This window comes from Sapajus apella, unplaced genomic scaffold, assembly GCF_009761245.1.
Source record: "Sapajus apella isolate SASKATOON/1434 unplaced genomic scaffold, GSC_monkey_1.0 scaffold56, whole genome shotgun sequence".
In the NCBI taxonomy this organism is placed as follows: domain Eukaryota; kingdom Metazoa; phylum Chordata; class Mammalia; order Primates; family Cebidae; genus Sapajus; species Sapajus apella.
This window is the reverse complement of record NW_022436996.1, coordinates 3,294,013-3,314,218: the sequence shown is the minus strand read 5'-3', so window position 1 is coordinate 3,314,218 and position 20,206 is coordinate 3,294,013. Positions and strand designations below refer to the sequence as shown.

Sequence of the window (20,206 nt, the reverse complement as noted above, 5' to 3'; positions counted from 1 at the left end):
TTGAAAAATGCTAATCTGTAAGAATTTGCTTAAAATTTTTAGCCAAAGGACACTTCATTATTTTGTTTGTAGTAATTTGGTTTCTTAAACATTTCACATTTTTCTGTTAAGTCAGTAATTGCTGATTGAAAATTTTTTCCTTTTTAAAGTGAAGTACCTTTAGAACTGTAGCTTATGGTTCTGTTAAATAGTTAGCAAAAGATTAGCATCTTTGAAAAGATAAATGTCATGACATTTAGTGTTTTGGATTAATAGGAAAGAGGCCAGTAATTGCATGGATTTCAATAAGCTTAAAAATAATATTCTTAGGTTATAATGACATTAAAACATTGACATAATTTCCAGTTGCTGCATTTTGATTTTTGATCATTTAATATGGCCTATTGTATGACAGTTTCCATGTTAATATGTGCAGGCATGTGCTGTTTAAGGATGTTTTGGTATGGTGGACTGCGTATTATACAGCAGTGTTTCCATGAGATTGTGATACTGTATTTTGCTGTAACCTTTTCTAGGGTTGGATATGTTTACATTGTGTGACAGTTGCCTACAGTATTCAGTACAGTAACTTGCTGCCCTGGTGTGTAGCCTCGGAGCTACTGGTGTGTGCTATACAGGCTAGGTGTGTAGAAAGCTCTACCTTCTAGGTGTGTGTGTGTGATTTCAATACACTCTATGGTGTTAGCACGATGGAATTACCTAAGATGCATGTCAGAATGTATCCGTGTCATTAAGATGCATGACTCTGTGTGTGCGTGTGTGTGTGAAGGGAACGACAATGACTGTAAGAGACACGTTATTGACATTTTCAGAGGAAAATTTGGAACCAGGTCTATGTTTCTTAAAATTACATAACGTTTTTCTGTCTTTCACCCTGTTTCTTTTTATTTTATTTTTTGTTGTTGTTCTTTAGGGCCCTCCAGAATTTCCACAGCACACACCTGGACCCGTTTCCAACAGTTTCAGCCAGCCCCCACGACTCCCTCTCCAGGACCAGTGGAGAGCCCCACCCCCGCCTCAGGAGCGAGACCCTTTCTTCTTAGGAGGTACAGAAAGAGTCAGTGGTGTGGAGCAACGTATCAGAAGCTGCACTGGGTGATGTGTCCAAATGCATTGATGTTATAACCTGAATTTAACTCCCAGTTGGAGACGTTATTAGGAAAGTCAGGTTTTTGTACCATAGCAAGTCTGCCTATCATTTCAGATGCTAAAATTGGACACTGTTGGTATCCGAAATGGGAATATCTTATATAAAGGAGGAATTTATGTATACAGAATGACAAATGAAGCAATCTAGAAATAAGAGGCAAAATCTGAAATTGTTTCTAAACATTCATAACCTGACAAACACTTGGGATTTTTGTCCACAGTAGGATAGTGCTTCAGACTGCTTTTCTCAGAAGGACCTGGTCTTGTTAGCCTGAAGATAATGATGTTGTGTTACCTTTCAGTTTCAGGCGAGCCAAGATTCCCAAGTCATCTTTTTCTGGAACAGCGAAGTCCCCCTCCACCACCACCGCCTCCTACCCTTCTCAACAGTAGCCATCCCGTTCCTACTCAGAGTCCTCTACCATTCACTCAGCCAGGACCAGCATTTAACCAGCAAGGACAGCAGCCAGTGTTCCCGAGAGAGCGGCCGGTAAGACCAGCCCTGCAGCCTCCAGGTCCGGTGGGGATTCTGCACTTCAGCCAGCCTGGGTCGGCAACCACACGGCCCTTCATCCCTCCTAGACAGCCGTTCCTGCCGGGCCCAGGACAGCCGTTCCTGCCCACACACGCACAGCCCAACCTGCAGGTACGCTTCCTGAGCCAGCCTCCAGGGACACTGTGTGCAGCTTTGAGTCTTTGTGTTTCAGAAAGTTTCACATTTTTATCTGAGCCTACTAATTTGTGGTTATTTAAAGAACAAGAGTATTAGTCTTAAATGCACTGTTTCTTAAAGACAGCTTTTTTTTTTTGACAATATTGCGTATCCCCTTAATACAAGAAAAAAATGGGAAAGTCTCATTTTTGGGAATTGAAAAATGCTCCTATTAGGATTTTTTAAAGGGTTTTTGAAGAGTCTTGGCATGGAGGGAAAAAGATGTTGCTGTTTACTGATTATTTGAAGGACTTGAGTGCCCTCTGCCGATAGATGTGTGCTTCATGGGTTGGCATGTGTCCGTAACATCTTTCTTACCCGGTGTATTTCTTCTCGTATTGTAGGGTTACTGTTAAAATACATAGCAATGGTCTACATGAATCAACTATTTAAAAACACATGGAATACGTATCTCAGCTAGAAAAGGAAAATGAATATTATCTAGGGTGTTAAAGAGAAAATGTTTATAAGAATTTTTCTTTTTATTAGAAAAATACAACCAATACATCCCCATTGCAGAAATCTTAGAATATAGACAGGTATAATAAAGGAAATTGAATAATCTCGTTACCTAGAAAAATTCAGAAGCATTTTTTTTGGTCTTTTTTTAAAATGCACATCTTGTCAGCACCTGCTTTTTTCCCTCCAGTGTACATATCATTTGATCTTTTCATGTCGGTGGATTGGTTTTTACTGCACCGTTTAAGAATAATGGGTGCTGCACACGGTCACCTTCACGCCGTCCGTGTTGTGGCATGTGTGTGTTGCCTTCAGTACTTTAGCAGCACAGTGCTGCAGGGAATATGCTTCAGAGTTAGGAGTCTGTCTGCATACTTAGTTATTTCCTTAGGACAACCTAATTCTAGAATTACTACATTAAATATAAAATTTCAGATAATAGCTTCTGGCATATGACTGCATTTAAAATAGTATTACCTTCATCGGCAAGTCTAAAAGTTTTGGAACCACGGAAAGTTCCTTTCTTGTGTTGGGGTTTTTAAGGAAAATTGAAGTGTATCTGCCCGGTGTAACCACTTATGAACTATTGTTTCTCTTTCTTTGGAAATGGAAGGGGCCGTTGCATCCCCCATTGCCCCCTCCACATCAGCCTCAGCCTCAGCAGCCTCAGCAACAGCCCCCGCCGCAGCACCAGCCTCCGCACCAGCCCCCGCCCCAGCACCAGCCCCCGCCCCAGCACCCGCCGCAGCACCCGCCGCAGCACCAGCACCACCACCACCACCACCTGTCCGTCCCGCCCCCTCCTTTGATGCCTATGTCTCAGCCGCAGTTCCGGCCTCACGTACAGACCGCTCAGCCTCAGGCCAGCAGCAGCCGGATGCAGTGTCCCCAGCGCCAGGGGTTGCGGCATGTAAGTGTCAAGGGGTGTCTTCCCCAGAGGCCTTTTAACTTACAGGACTTGAGGGGCATAATTTGTAGGTTAGAATATTTTCCAATTCTGATTTCAATTTATAAAACAGTACAGATTTCTGAAGTGAATCCATGTTTTAGAAAACACTCCAGTGATTGTTTTCTTGACTGCAAGAATTGATAACATACTCCTTTTGGGTCTTAAAGACTGTGTTAATATTTACTTAAGCATCTTTCATATATCTAGGTATCTCTTTTCTTTTTTTCTGAGATGGAGTTTTGCTCTTGTTGCCCAGGCTGGAGTTCAGTGGGATGATCTCGGCTCACCGCAACCTCCACTTCCCGGACTCAAGTGATTCTCCTGCCTCAGCCTTCCAAGTAGCTGGGACTACAGGCCCGTGTCACCACACTTGGCTAATTTTGTATTTTTAGTAGGAATGGGGTTTCTCCATGTTGGTCAGGCTGATCTCAAGCTCCTGACCTCAGGTTATCCGCCCGCCTCAGCCTCCCAAAGTGCTGGGATTTCAAGTGTAAGCCACTGCACCTGGCCGTATCTAGGTATTTCTATAGAGATAGATATGAATTAATAGACACGTAACTTCAGAAAATACTTTTGGGTGGTGGTCACTTTCCCTTTACTAGTGGCTTATTTTTTGATGTATAGATGATCTCTTTTTGGTCTCTGAATGAATACGTAAATGAATTCAGGAAAATACGCTAACATTCTGTTGCCAGTTACTACTACAATCCTGAGAAGACAGCGGTGAGCCAAAAAGACAAATTCCCTTCCTTCAAGGGGCTCGTGTTCAGTTGGAGGAGATTAGCATACATTTATGGGTGGGGTTGTGTTCTCAAATACTATCGGCAAATGTGTGACTGGTCGTGCATTGAAAGAAACTGGAAAACAATGTATTGCTCTGAAAATAAAGGGCCACAGTCATTGTGCTGTCCTCCATTAAACATACTTAAGAGGCTTTTATAATTTGGTTTTTTTAGGAAAGAGACACTGTGGTTAGGGTTCTCGCTTCTGTTAAATACACGTGAGAGGGTTGGTAATTTAGCTTTTTAGGAAAGAGACACAATGTGGCTAGTGGTCAGGGTTCTCATCTGTGAGCTTTCTTTCAGTATTGTCTCCTTTTCATGCTTGAGCTTCAAGCATGTCACAGCTGCTTTGAACTTCAGTTTTCCTGATATTTGCCTCTTTCTGTCTTAAAGTAATATCACAACTAAAGCAGTAAGAAAGGATTCCTAGATCCGAGAAGAGCATGCTTTATAACCTTGGCTTCATTTGTTCCAATCATGGTAGACTGTTCTCATGACCCTTGTGCACTGGGATATTTGACCCGCGCGACCTCAGAGGTCTCATCCCCCTTCCCAGCTCTCGCGTTCTCTTTGCCTCCTCCAGGTGTGGGTTTTCTCTTAAGAAACCCCAGGATGAAATGACTAAGCATTTCCTCTCAAGTAAACCATTCTGGGACCTTTCTTCTCCCAGGGGTCAATGTTTCTTAGACATTGACCTGATGATTCTTTTCTGGTTCCACCTTCAATTTAAGTGACCAAGTAAAATAGTAGCATATGAATCTTGTTGAGCCCTGCTAGCATACAGAGTGCTTTTTTTGGCTGTCTCAATTCTTTTGAAACTGTCAGTCCCTTTACTGAAGCACCTGCTAAAGATTAGCCTGGTAATTTCTATAAAGAGGAGTGAGTCTGTAGGCAAGGACGACACCTTTACTGATGGGAGTCGTTAACATTACGGTGAGGGCATGCTGCCCTATGGATCAGGTAACGTTTATGCCTGAGGAAAAAAAGTATTAACCAAGGCGAAAAGTATCAGTTCCCCAAAAGAGAAGTCATTTGCTAATTAGAATAATTTGTTGTATTTAATAATGTGCCTTTTAATGTTCCTTCTGCCGGGTTTCCACTTATAATTAGAATTTCTTTCTTTTTGTGGAAAGAATACAACTTCTCAGAATGTAAGCAAGCGGCCAATGCAGCAAATGCAGCCCACTGCACCAAGAAACAGCAATCTGCGTGAATTACCCATAGCGCCGTCACATGTGATAGAAATGACCAGCAGTCGCTGCTCTGCCACACCCTCAGTGCAAGTGAAACCTATCGTCAGCTCATCACCACCCTCGAGGGCCGTGTTGGCTTCCAGGAGCTCACAGGGAAAGACAGAAGTGAAAGTCAAGCCAGCTAGCCCTGTGGCTCAACCTAAAGAAGAGGCAAAAACAGAACCAGAGGTAGGACACTTCCCTTATTAACAAACGTTGGCCTCAGACAAGAAGCCTTATAATCAACTTGTATGTCTTAGTTTGCTCTTACTTAGTAAGTTATTACAAAATCTTGCTGTACCTGGTGAATACCATTAGCTTTCTGTGACTGTTTCTTATTTTACACCATTAACTTGTAGAAGATAGGACCAGTTTTTTGTTGGTCTTTAAGATTTCTGGGGGTTTGCTTTGTTTTGAATTATAATTACATATGTTGTTGACATTGTTGCTGATTTTTAAGTAGGCATAGAATGTAGTAAGTATAGATAACAAATGCAGGTCACTGTTTTACACGGCTTTAGTTGAGGCTGTCTTCTTCCACAAGCCTGAGTTTCCTCATCTGGTCCAGGAGGGTAGGCCAAGGTGGCATGTGCAGGAGGCTGGCATGGAGGTAGTGTCAACCTCAGTGAGATGCGTGTGGAGCGCACTGAAGTAGTGCAGCGGGGTAACTTTTGCAAGACCAATGTCATGAAGAGTTACTTTAGGTAAGAATTTAGGTAAGTCATGCTTTCTTGGTTTCATAAAAACCAGTTAACACTGGTTTTGCCTTTCAATCAATTTTTTTTTCAGTCAGATTTTCTTCTGATACATTATTGTAGCAGTTGTATTGTTTACCAAATTGGAAGTACAAAGTTGAAATGTTAACATACGATGAACTCTTATTAGAACACGAGTGACTTTTGCTTTTAAAATCAGCATGTAAAAAAGTGTAGATTGACAAACTGGATCGGAATAGTTTATAAAGAAGCCTTTGGTAAAAAATTTATCATGCTTCTAGTGTATATAGCCAGCTTCTAACTCAGTATGTGTAACTGATTTGGTTCTGAAAAATGAAGTCATATACTCATTTCTTATATGATAAGAAACTGTGATAATAAGAAAAAGGCCTACCTAATGGGGAGGTACCGTTTCGGGCATCGTGCTGGCACGTCTGGCAATCAGTTTCTTCCATGATAGTTGATTTAGGTGAGCTTCTGAAAGATTCTTCTATAGAGTTATTTCAAAAAGATGCCTTGAGTGAAATGGAACCTGTAGGTCACTGTAGTAGAAATGGAATGTCTTGACTTATTTTCTTTTAATTTTATGTATGTATATTTAAAGGGGACCAGGATTATATATATTTTTTTACTTTTAAAAGATATATATATATATGTATGTTACTTTTTTAAAAGAAAAGTCATCTATTTGTTTGCTTAGCTAAATGTGACTTATTTTCTTACATTCACTCCCTTGATAATGATATGATAAAGGGTGAATCTGCTTAGTCCGAAGTCTTTCCAATTATTTCAGTTGCTGTTCTGGACATGCCTTAACTCTTTCTTGACTGCATGGGAAGAAATTCCAATGACTAGTCATTATTCCCGTGTTTTGAAGCAGTGGCCCTTTGGGTCCTGTTAATATGTCCCCAGCCATCTGCTCCCCCAGTGCCCATGTCCCTTCTGCCCACTGCTAATAGTTTTTCTGTCTCCCCCTGATTTCACTTCTTGCTCTGTATGCCTGCCTGTACAAATGGCCTCTCACCCACCTTCATTTTTGCAGTTTGAAATCTGCCCTAGATGTGAAATTAAGAGAACTGAGTTGTTCAGAATTGCTCCCAGGTCGACAAATAACCCCCAAGTGAGGGCTGGCACCAAGCACTCCAGCTCCAGGGCACCAGCCGACTCCTCAGCTGCACTTTTGTCTTAAGGTCCTAATTCTTAAGGTTTATTCAGGGAAAGTAAGATCGTGAAAAAGCTTAATTCTAGATAGATTAAATCCTGTTAACATTCTTTTATACAGAGTCTGTGGATATGGATGATTTTTAAAGAATATTATAATTCTTTAAAGATGCTTAACTTTTTATACATTTTCCTTATTGGATGCTTTTTATGAAAGTTACTGGACTTTTTCAAAGATTTTTTTGTAGCTACTTGCAGAATGGTTTGGAGCTTGGAATATTAAAGGCGTTCCGTATATACCATTAATATTCCAATACTGTAGTCGGCAACATTTCGATTCTGAGGAGAGTGCATGAGTTCAAGGTCAGAGAGATTGACTTGTGCTGTTCATTATAACCAATTATTCTGTGACAAATGAGTTTGAGATCGGGCTGAAAATTCTGTACGAAAAATCAATAGTTGTAATCAGGGCCTTTCAGGTCATTTATACCCCACCTTTTGTTGGTTTGTCAGGGAAGAGCCAGATAAAACCTGTGTGACAGCAGGCCTCCCCTCTGCTGCCATTCCTGTTTGAGACATATTTTGATATCTTAAATGAATAGTTTAATTGGTTTCAAACTTGTAAATGAGTAAAAATTTACATGATTTCATTTTTAATATGCTGATAAGATTTTCCAAATTAGCTTTAGCTGTGTGATTTTTTTCCCCTCCCCAGAGGAAGGAGTTGTACTTAAAGTCTTTAAGCAGATTTTGAATGACTTCTTTCAGACACTGAATTAAAGGACTTTCGGAAAATGCATTCTCTTAGTTTGTTGTAATAGAGTGGAATGGACACTTTGCCTGTATAGCAAAGTAAACTGTGTGTGTTTTCCATTTTAGTTTCCTGATGAAGATGAGGAAACAAGGTTATATCGCTTAAAGATAGAAGAACAGAAACGCCTAAGAGAAGAAATCCTGAAACAGAAGGAGTTACGACGGCAGCAGCAGGCTGGTGCCAGGAAGAAGGAGTTACTGGAGAGACTCGCGCAGCAGCAGCAGCAGCAGCAGCAGCTCTATGCTCCCCCACCCCCAGCAGAGCAGGAAGAGCAGGCACCGTCACCGTCACCCACCAATGGGAACCCCCTGTTGCCCTTTCCGGGTGCACAGGTCAGACAAAATGTGAAAAACAGGCTTCTTGTTAAAAACCAGGAAGTCAGTATTTCAAATGTTCAGCCCAAAACATCAAATTTTGTACCATCTGGTGCGAGCATGCAGTATCAAGGACAACAGATGAAACCACTGAAACATTTGAGACAGACCAGAACGCTTCCTCAAAGTCAGACTCAGCCACTGCATAAAGTACTCCAGATCAAACCCGCGGATGTGGAGGAGCCGGCCGCGCCCCAGACTCCTCGAGTGGCGTCCATCCAGGGCCGGCCCCAGGACACAAAGCCTGGCGTGAAAAGGACTGTCACGCACAGGACAAACAGTGGTGGTGGAGATGGCTCCCACATCACCTCCAAAGTCAGGGTGATTAAGCTGTCAGGTGGGGTAAGTCGACTAGTTTTATGAGAGCCTCTTTGAGTCTGTGTTTCACATAGAATGTCCTTATTTCCAGAGAGTATTTTTGAAGAATGAATGAAAAGTTACCTCTCTTAGAGTCTTATAACCAACCTCTACCCACTTGAAGTTGGTATAAGAATTGTCATTTAAATACTACAGTCATGCATCGCTTGATGACAGGCATAGGTTCTGAGAAATGTGTTGTTAGGTGATTTAGTCATTGTCTGAACGTCCTAGAATGTATGTACTTACACAGGGGGTACAGCCTGCTGCGCCCCCCCCCCCCAGCCTGTGCAGCATGACTCCACTGAATACTGTAGGCCGTCGTCACACAATGGGAATGTTGTGTATAGAAGTGTATCTAACATAGGGAAGGTAGAGTAAAAATGCGGTGTCATTGGGACCACCTTTGCAGGTGTCGTCCGTCTGAGTGGAATGTTGTCACGTAGCATCTTTTGGTTTTCTCTTTGCGTCGTAATGAAAGGCCAGTGTGACAATCCCTAAATTCGGTATTATCGGTTTTAGCTTCTTACTGCAGATAACCTGTGATAAAATCATTACATTTGTTTTAGAAATAAATTTTCCTGGCCTGGCATGGTGGCTCACGCCTGTAATCCAAGCACCTTGGAGGCCAAGGCAGGCGGATCACCTGAGGTCGGGAGTTCAAGACCAGCCTGACTAACATGGTGAAACCCCGTCTTTAAAAAAAAGAGAAAGAAAAAGAAAGAAACTTTCCTTTACACAAATGATTTGTTATGTATAGCTTCAGATTCAGTGAGCAGCTGTGGGCAGTCAGATGGTGGACAGTGCAGGTGTGTATGTCTACTTCTAATCAGCTTTGTCCAGACTGCTGAACTACAACCTGTGTTCCGTTTTCAGTTTGCCCCATTTTTTAAAAAAAAGCCATCGTAGAATTCAGAGTTGCAGTCACGTGTGCTTTCACCACATGCCTTCAGAAGTGGAGCCTGCCTCATTTCTTTCTGTTCCTTTTCACCAGTGCCGTATCAGATCGCTTTTCAGTCAGACACAGACAGTGCAGTTTTCCACTGCAGTTTGGATAAGTTCAGTGTTCTAAAATGAAACCAGTCACTGCAGATAGATTTCCATTGCAGAAGATTCTTCCACAAGAAGTGGTCTCTAGAACACTTGCTTCTTTATCCTGCCATCTAGCTTTACTTAGTTATGGTAAGTAGTTCTCATCTTGTTTTCACGAAAATGAGTTCTATAACAGATGCTGTGGTCTCTGTAATTGCTGTGCGCTGTAACAGTGCTACTCATTGTATGCAATTCGTATTATGAATTGAGGAAGAAAGTAGGAAGGTTGTAAACATAGGCTTCTAGAGTAAATGAGCTAGCAATGATTGCTTTAAAAGATATAAAAGTAGGCCAGGCAGGGTGGCTTACGCCTGTAATCCCAGCACTCTGGGAGGCTGAGACGGATGAATCATGAGATCAGGAGATTGAGGTCAGCCTGGCCAACGTGGTGAAACCCTGTCTCTACAAAAAATACAAAAATGAGCTGGGTGTGGTGGCACATGCCAATAGTCCCAGCTACTCGGGAGGCTGAGGCAGGAGAATCACTTGAAACCAGGAGGCAGAGGTTTCAGTGAGCCGAGATTGCGCCACTGCACTCCAGCCTGGTGACAGAGCAAGATTCCGTCCCCCCCACCCCAATGATACAAAACATATATACAGTAAAAAAATAAAAATATCCTCTCTCTTTTAGTCTATTTCAGGATGGTAGGACATGTGAGCATGTGAAGGAGCACGTGTTACTTTGTCTCCTTGCTTGTGCTTGATTAAGAATAACTGATTTTGTTAGTTGGTTAATTAGCTGAGATTTAGTGCTTTTATTTCTAGGTTTGTAGAACAAAACCATGACTTTTTCATGTGCTATAGAAAATTTCTATGAAATACTGTAATTAGAAGTTCCATATATAGAATATCCAGTAGGATGCATAGTTCTGTTTTCTCTGGATCTATTTTCTCTAGTCATTGTAATTAGAAATGTCGAGAAGAATTGCATTCTATCAAATTGTTTTCATATTATATGAATTTGTTACCTTTAGGTTAGAACTCAAGCACTCATTAGTTTTTCTTCAGTGGCCCTTTTGCTTTTGACCTTGTTTTTAAGTGTACCGTGTTAATCAGTGTCTGATTCTTTTACTTGCATTATAAACTTAAGATGGGACATCGGCCATTGTTGGGAATTAGGCCTTTTCCTGTAGCAGCCAGAACTGGTGCTGCTTGTTACTGTGGCGGATGTAGAGGGCTGCACGTGCTCTGCACTGGCAGGGTGGGAAGTGACGGGTCCGATTTCTACCATCAAAGAGCAGCTTTTACACTCTTAAATAGCTTTCCTTTACAAGAGTTTTATCTACGTGAATTTTTACTCTTTTTCTCCAATGGAAAATATTTATTTTTATGTCACACCTAATTCCAAAATCATGTTAATCTTAGTGTTTACTCAGACAGGATCCTCCAATAGCACGTGGACACTTTTGACCTAGCAGGGAAGATCTCTTGTCTTAATTCTCTGAACCAGAACGAATAGTATTTGCCTGTTAGCCTTGTTTTTTTTTTTTTTTTTTTTTTTGTGGGTGAGGACTATTTTTAAGAGAACGTATACCTGACGGGATAATTAATTGCAAATTGTGCTTGTTTCAGATAATGCAAAAAGGAAACATTTATTTTGGCTTCTGTTTCTGTTTCTGACTGGTGCTGAGGCATTCTCTGCGTCTGGGGCTGTGATCTTAGTGCTCAGGGATGTGTTCTGCCTGCGAAAATCCAAATGAGCCTAGGGCTGAGCAGGCCTTGGCTGATAGGAGCTTAGCATTTGGCAAGGATTCACTTGTACATAGTACTGTACAGAATATTACTATATGTGTTTTAGTTTTTGATTACTTATTTAATGGAAGCATTTTATTGTTGATTCAGGTTTCCCATTTTTTCCAACCTAAACTGCATCCTAACCTAACCTAAATTATCTCCTTTACTTTTTTCTAATTTAACTAGTGTAACTAAATCTAATGTCTTTAATTAAATTATTCTTTGCATTCAGTAGCCTCCTAATTCTTCAAGTCTCTAGACAGGATAGCGAACTAACTTTGCATAGTGCCATTCAAGAACCTGTGCTCTGGTGGGTGACCACAGTTAATATATGTGTCCACAGGATTGTTCACACTCAGATGCAAGCAGAAGTTTCTTGCCATTCTTAACTGTGGTACACAAGTTGGAGGTGTCTTACCACTTAATCAGGCTTCTATGAGTGTACTCATGTCCGTGAGGCAATTGTGAATCAAATGGAGTTTTCTGTATTTTCCATATTTCATTATTGATAAATAATTTATCTTTGGATTTTGTTAAGCTGGGCTTTTTGAAAGGTGAGAGAGCATGAGTCTTAAGACCATGGTTAATTATCTCACCTCTCAGGTGATTTTTCTTGGTCCTTGTCATTGTAAGAGAATATTCTTTTATGGTTGTCCCCTTTGTCACTGCTGCTGCAGTATGCATGCGCATAGGGAACATTTTCAGAAAGAAATGGACAGGAGGATTCCTGGTATTGTTTCTTACATGTTGACTAGGGTCAGCGTCTTGGTTTAAAGCTCAGAGTGACTCTGCAGTTATTCAAGGACTCATTGTTGGCGTCGCGTTTGCTGTTGGTTACTCTGAAATTTCTTGTTGTAGAGTACAGAGATTGGAGCTTTTCTTTAGGACTGAGCTCACCTGTGCATGCAATCATTTGATGCAGGAAAAAAGTGTTGTTTTGGGTGCAGAAAGACTCCTGTTGAATAGTTGCCTGTTCTTTGGGACCCTGAAGAATCATTTCATTTTTCTGAACCTTAATTTCCAATCTACAAGTGGGGCTAAGAAGGCTGCTATGAGGAATCAATAAATGAAAGCTTCTGGTACACAGAAGGCACTTCATTACTTCCCATTTTCTTTGTAGAATGATCCTAAGTCCCCTTTTAGAAATAAATTATGTGATTTTATGCCAGATAATAGCAGAGGCTGTAATTTAAGTGTCTAGCATATACTCACAACATCTTTCTGAGAGGAGTGTGTTGAATCTCAAAGAGGTTATGTAACTAGCCTAGGGCCACACAAGCACTAAGTGGAAGAGCTGGGCTTCCAGCTGTGGTTTAATGCTGAGCCTTAGACTTCTACCCTTGTTTATGATAGTTGTCCGTCTTATCTGCTGCTTTTTTCATGGTGTTATGAATTTCTTGATTAAGGATAATATTCTGCTGTTAGCAGTCCAGATTGATTCGGAAAATGCTTGATGGGGACTTTTAGGATAATGATGATGATCAGGTTTTATTTTGGTTGCCAGCCCAACTGACTGATAGTGACTGCCTGGGACAATAGGCTGAGAAGGAAGGGTTTGATATATGAAAAAGCAGCCTGGTGGGGAGTAGCCTCAGCTGTGAATGTAGTCCTGGTGAGTGGCTGGGTCATCCCTGTTCCAGAATCTGGGCCGCTTGCCCAGGAAAAGGAGTGCATGTGTCCTGTTTAAGTAGAGCCGTAACTTGCTACGTGCTGTGACTCTATCCTTGAACATTTCTGTGAACCAAATTAAGTCACATTTTACATTTAAAACTGTGAAGGGAAATAGAAGGGGAATTTGAAATTGAAAGATATCTTTCGTTATGAGACTAATCAATCTCTCTATATATGAATTTCCATTTTTTTTCTCATTCATGTTTTATTTTCTGGATTTGGTAGGTGAGATTACAAAAGGAACAAATTAATGCTGCTTATAAGTAGCGTTAGATATCAGCAAATACTGCTTCTAAAATTTCATGTGCCTTCCTGACTATTTAGTAGTTCATCTGCAGAATTATATTTGATGGAATGGTTCTCTTTTAATTACTTAGAATATAGAAATATTCTCCATTTGCCCATTTCTCAGAAAGGTATTTTTAAGTACTTAAGAAGCCAAAAGAACAACGTTGTTATAATTTTGTTCATAACCAATATGTAGTCCCCGGAAAAACAGTTCAAGTAATAACAGAGCAAAAGAAAGTGTAAAATGTTTCCTTAGTGTAAACTTACTGTAGTCATCTACAACCATTCTTTGTGATTAAACACAAGAGAAAGGAATTAGAGCAAACAAGGGCCAGGGAAAAGTCTTTGCCTTAGGTGTTCAGTGTCTCTCTTCCTATTTAGGGAAATGATTTAGTCTTTGAAGTGTTTGCATCTTAGTTTTCATTTTGCATCTCTATAATCTCGGTTACCTGGCCTTCATGAATCCCAGTTTCCTCATCAGTACAGTGAGAACCAACTCTCCTCCCAGGATCCTTGCAAGGATTAAATGTCATAACCATGTGATGGTCCAGTGCTTGAGTATGTCGTAATAGCTCAATAAATTTACTACCCTTTTCTTTTAGTTGAAGGAAAAAGAAAAAAAATTTTTTTGGAGTGGCTGTTGATAGTGTTCTTTAAGAAAATGAAAGCAAATACTGAATTCAGCTACCTTATTCTAATCAAGATGATGAAAATTTTAAGAATTTGGCAGCAAATTAAGTAAACAGTTCTTTATTCTGTTGGCCACAGAGGTACGGGAGCAGCACAGAATGCCCCCCAGGAAAGCCAGCTGCCCAGTTGTGATACTCTTGTGTTTTATTTTTCAGAGGCTGTCAGAATGCTGCAAGCCGAAGGTCCCAGTTTATTTGTGTGGTCATGCTTTAGCGGGGTGGGACTGCATTTGTAAATTTCTTCCCTTCCTACCTTCTCGAAAGTTATTCCCACATTTGGAACGATATGTATACACCTGGTCCCTTTTGTGGAGCTTGGGGAGGTCTGGAAGGGAATGTTTTAATATAATTTTAGTAAGAGCAGTAGGAGAAACTCTCAAACATCCTTTGTCAGATTTACTAGTTGTATATGTTTTGTCAAGTTTGCTTTATCCTGGTCTTTCATTTTGTCCATTTGCATGCACAAAAACCTTTTTTTCCTAAACCATTTGAGAATAGATTTGAGACATGGTGTTTTACCTCAGAACACAGATATTCTCTTGCAAAACCACAATTATACCTTATCAAAACTAACAATGTTGTGCATTGATATAATACCATCATCTTGTCCGTAGTACGTATTCACATTTTATTCATTGGCCCAGTTACATCATCTGTAACTACCTCCACCTTCCAGAGTCCAGTCTGGGATCATGTATTATATTCATAGTGTTTTCTAATCTGCTCTGTTTCTTGCCCTTGACCTTTTTGAAGAGCAGAGGGAAATACCCTTTAATTTGGGTTATATTCTGAATCATCCTCATCAGTTTCAGGTTGTCCATATTTGACAGGAGCACCACAGAGGGGATATCAGGCCCTTTTTTTTTTTTTTTTTTTTTCCCATCCAGTTGGGAGGTTTGTCTAATATTAACAAGCTTGGCCAGGCGTGGTGGCTCACGCCTGTAATCCCAGCACTTTGGGAGGCTGAGGCAGGTAGATCACAAAGTCAGGAGTTCAAGACCAGCCTGGCCAAGATGGTGAAACCCTGTCTCTACTAAAAATACGAAAATTAGGCATGGTGGTGGGCACCTGTAATCCCAGCTACTCAGGAGGCTGAGGCAGAGAATTGCTTGAACCCGGGAGATAGAGGTTGCAGTGAGCTGAGATCACGGCACTGCACTCTAGCCTGTGGGACAGAGCGAGATTCTGTCTCAAAAAAAAAAAGTTGACAGGATTAACTTTGATTGGGGGGGGAAGGGTGGTAAAAGTGATGTTTGCCAAGTCTCTCCCCTGTAATGTTACATTTTACCCTTTGTAACTAGTAAGTAATTTATAGGCAGATACTTTGAGACTATTAGGACTATGTAAATATCCCATTTCTGATCAGATTTTCACTATTGTTAGCAGGCACTGAAGTTTTTCTAATGCCAACGCTCCTGTATTTATTAGCTGTCATACTCCTGCTGTGATAATTTACTCTTCTCATTCGTTTATTTGTTCATTTATTTATGTCAGTACGGGCTTATGAATTCTTTATGCAGTGAACTGTCACTATCATTATTTATATTGATATTAGAATTGTCCCAGATTGGCCAGCGAGAACCCCTTTAAACTGGCTTCTGTGTCCTGTGATTTGTCGCCATTACTCTTGGAACATGTCCTCACTTTGTGGTGCAAGAAGATGCTTGGGCTCACCTTGTTCCTTCTCTGGGCTCTGGAATCAGTCCTGCTTCTTGGAAGCTCCATGTCCTCGGAGTGGAGATCTGGAAGCCTGCCGTGCCCACTGCTCTTGGCTGTCCTGTCTTCTGGGCCCGCTCAGCACATTTTTTATTCTTCTACAGTGAGTTGCAAAGAAAGGAAAATGACTCATACAGAGACTGCTTGAATTGGTAGGATTTTGTTTTATACTATATTTTTTGAGATAGGTCATTGGTGGGAATTAGGAAGTAATTTTTGCTATTTTGATTTGTTTTTTGAATTATTGTAGTTGATAGTTCTAAAAATTAAACATTACCATTGAGATATGTAAAGTTAGTCCCTCATCCTCTGTAGACCCAAACAAAAGATTGATGGTCATTATTTTCAAAGTTCATTGAAGTTCTAACCTAAGTGTTGATACATGGAAAGGCATAAGACACAACTGAGCACTGAGTTTAGAGCTGGGCAGAAATGAGCATCCCATGCTTCTGAAGTTGCCCATCACCCTTTGGGAACCACTGAGGTCTAAGGAGCAGTGGAAACTCGTCAGCACTTCAGTCGAGGTTAGAATTTGCTACGGTCACTCCTGCTCCTTCTCTGGATGTACCATTCCTCATGCCTCTGGCCCACTTACTACTTTTGGATCCAGCTCAAGTGGGTCATCTTCTGGGACGCCTCCCTGGATGGACGGTCCCACGCACATTGCTTCCTCCTTTCCTTGTTCCACCTCTGCCGCCAGAGCCGGGTCCTTGTTACTGCTGCTTACTTGAGTGGGGCTTGGTCTTGTTCTGTGTGTCCAGGATTTAAGGCAATTGCAGTTACATTATAAATATTTAAGAAATGTAAATACTATGTTAAAAATGGCAGCGTGGCTTACACTCTCTTACTGAAATAGCACAGGAGGAATCAGCAGTGTTCTTACCCCTTTCCCCAGTACTTCTGTTGATAAAAGTAATAGTTGTTCCTGTAGACATTTAGATGATACCAGTAAGTAAGCAAAGTTTGGAAAAAGATAAAAAACATGAATCGTTACTAATTCTTCGGGGTATTATTTCATGCAAAAATTTATTTTCCCGTCCCGGAAGTCCTCCTTTATTCATTCCGCAAAATGAGGTATTTCACATCCTGTTTTGCTGCCTGTGAAGTGATAAATCTGCAGTGGTAACTTGTTTTTGGTGAGACCCATGCAAAGGCAGAGCCTCCACCTTGTGAATGTCATTCAGGGAAACCCACGTTTTCAGCCTCCAAGGTCCCGGATAGGAGAATGCCGCTGTTCTGGTCGCCTGATTTCTGGCAGAAGGTGACTTCCTAGGATGCTCTCTGGCAGCGCCTGGGAGCAGATGAGGAGCAGAGCTAAGGAGGAAGCGACTCAGGAGTAAGGTTCGAGTCGAAATCTGCCCACGAGAAGGGCAGAGCCGCGGCTGGATTTCCGGACAGTTCTGGGAAGACCAGGCAGGAAAGGAGACTGAGGGCAAATGGCTTTTCATATAGGGGTTGGGGCTGTGAGAGATGCCCTCCCAGGTGCTTGGGGCAGGGGAGGCGCGTGGAGGGCGAGGCAGACACTTTCCGGGCAGCAGCTCATTCCTGGCCAGTGGGGGAGAGCTGCAGAGTTGTCTGGGTGGAGTTTGACCTCCTTTGTTTAAAGGTGCTAATGAGTGGTAAAATGGCCAACAGGCAAATAGCAGAAGAGAGAAAGAAAAATGGGGCACATAGAATCCTGATTAATCACTTATTTGATAAGTTGTATAGTCTAGCATTTTCTTTTTGGAGGAGAAACAGTTGTGCATGAATACTTGTTTTTAAGAGCGTTTAAATGTCGTAGTGTGGGGAGGCTTGATAACTTCCAAAGAAACTACTTTTTAAGCCTTCTTTAACATGTGGCCTCTAAACATGGTAAGATAGACCACTGGCCATTAGAGGACAGAAATAGTTTTGAACACAAGAATTTCCATACTCATTAATTTTGATTTTTTTAGGGATATGACTCACCCACCTCAGCAGAAAGGGCATCTGCTTTCTGCATGTCTTAGGTAACTTCCCTCCCCTAACTTTCAGGTAGGACCCTGGCCACCTGCCCTGCAGAACTTGCTCAGTGGCTACAGAGCAGATCCTTTAGAGCTGCTCCTCCAGGACAGGGTGGAAGAGCTGCTTTTGAGAGCCTGCGCTGTACCCCGTGTGAGGGGCTGTGGCTGGAAGAGACTTCACACCCTGCCTCATAACCCACAGCATCCAGAGGCGCCCGCGCACTCTAGTAATCCTTACCTTTTTGGACCGGTAGATTTGTGCTGTCGAAATGGGAGAATCCTGGGGTATGAGATCCGCTCAGAGGCTCAAGGCTTTGGTTTGTTCCTTCAAAGGCCAGCTAATTTCGCCAGGCCTAAGTAATGCCGGAAAGGTAGACTGTTAGGAGAGAGAGCAAAGCACTTGAATAACTGCGCCATGGTCTCACCATACTGTACTAGAAAGTCAGCGCATGTGCTCCGAGAACCCTTTCCTTTCATGAAGCCCGGTAGTTAGGAGGTCTGTCTGATGGGTCTCTTGTTCAAAAGAGGATTTGGTTGTAATTCGGCCTGTGTAGACGCAGTTCCAGGGAGGCAGTGTTTTAGATGTGAGTGCTCCTGATGCTTTTCATGCTTGCTATTACATAAGCATAATTTATCACAGAGAAGGAAGAGAATGTGAGTCTGTTTATTGATATTTTCTTTTCCCTCTCTTCTTTAAGCCAGTAGTCTTCAGAGAAAAAAAAGAAAGAGGAGCCTTAAATGTATTTAGATTTAGAAACTTCATACAGCATGCGTATCATTTATTGTCCATGTTTTGAATGAGCTTTATAAAGATTATAGGGATAGGCCCAGCATTGTTGCAGTTAATAGAAACCTGTTCAGTGAGGTCTCTGGACTGTAAGATCAGCAACATTGCCGGTGACAGTGAAGTATGGCCTTATCGAAAGGAGAATTCCTAAGAGGCTGCCCTGGGACACTACACCACTGTCCTTCTGTGCGTCCTGACAATGTTATCTGTCCGCTCAGTACGGAGTATCAAATGTCTGTCATGAGTACAGAAATTAATTTAATGTCACCTGAAGACATGCAATTAATCTTTTAGAGGTTTTCATAATACCTTTACAGAAAGAGTTGCCAGTTTGGCGGATTTGGATTTTGGGGTTTAGAAGAAGATAAGGAAAATTAATTTTTCATCAGGGTTAATACAGGCTAGCAGGGCCACAAAGGCTGAGAAAAATGGTTGGGGAATTTGTCAAGTGTTGTCAGTCTAGAATAATGCTGCTTAACGTCTGATAGGTATAATCAAGAGTTGAGATTTCTATAGAGGGGGGTTAATCAATTTGCTCGCTAGTGAATGCAAGTCAGTGATAGCATTTCTTCATGGGGTTTAAGAATGAAAATAAGATTTGATCTGTCAAATTGCAAGAAGCCCTGACAATATCAATAGGTGTTTTTATCTGTACATTTAAACCATTTGTTATAAGTAAATTTGTCCTGCTAATGTTGGGGGCTGTGGACTTCATTTTTTTGTAATGATTAAGCTGATAAAAAGTATTTCCTAAGCTTACTTAATTCAAATAGTGCCTTTTATATGTTTTAAAAAAAGAAACTAGTCTAAAAAGCTATTTTTATAGTATTAAAAGATAATCATTTGTGGGGGAAAAAATGTTTCTGGTTTGACCTGAGATGACAAAACTTCTATTGTCTCTCATGTGCTTTGGATGAAGTGGAAGATACTTAAAATGTCGTCTGAACCCAGTGTTGTGTAAAGAGTTAAAAGTGAACACCACCCTGGAGAAATTCAATTTCAAAGCAAACATACTTTTTATGAATAGAATGTAGTCTGTCACTCACACACAACACTTACATGTGGATGTTAAGATAACAGCTTTCTAAAATTCTTAGTTTCAATCAGTGGTATTTTAAAATTTACGTAACTAAGTACCAGTAATTTTAGGATCTCTTTCAATGCTTAATTATATGTATAACTATAACCTTGTAGAAGACTTATAAATGAATGGGTAGATTTATTTGGATTAGTCCTTATTCAAATCTTGTGTGTGTTTCTGTGGAGCATAGGTATAAAAATATGTAATCAATTTGTTTCTCAGATGTAATCAGTTGAAGAATTTGTTCTTAGATATTCCTACTACAACATACTAAAATCAAAAGTCAAAACATTGTATTACTTAACAGGAAATTGTTTTGATATATGCAGTAAAAGGGAGTTGAAGACACTGTTTCCAGATTGATCATGCCATATACATTGGGCCAAGGGTGAGTCTAGCGCATTGCAGTGAATTCCTCTGTGGCCTTGCACTCTGCTGGATATTTATTCCAAGGGATG

General features: G+C 41.0%; 1 protein-coding gene across 9 annotated transcripts in view; it reads left to right on the top strand.

Annotated features, from left to right (window-relative positions):
* The window catches only part of RBM33 (RNA binding motif protein 33), a 132,001-nt gene that overhangs the window by 89,964 nt on the left and 21,831 nt on the right, over positions 1–20,206 (top strand). For all 9 annotated transcript variants that reach the window (XM_032244908.1, XM_032244910.1, XM_032244906.1 and 6 more), the window contains exons 10-14: positions 914–1,046; positions 1,452–1,795; positions 2,934–3,230; positions 5,185–5,472; positions 8,040–8,690. In XM_032244908.1, coding sequence (XP_032100799.1) covers positions 914–1,046; positions 1,452–1,795; positions 2,934–3,230; positions 5,185–5,472; positions 8,040–8,690 — 1,713 coding nt within the window. The remainder of the gene's footprint in view (positions 1–913; positions 1,047–1,451; positions 1,796–2,933; positions 3,231–5,184; positions 5,473–8,039; positions 8,691–20,206) is intronic.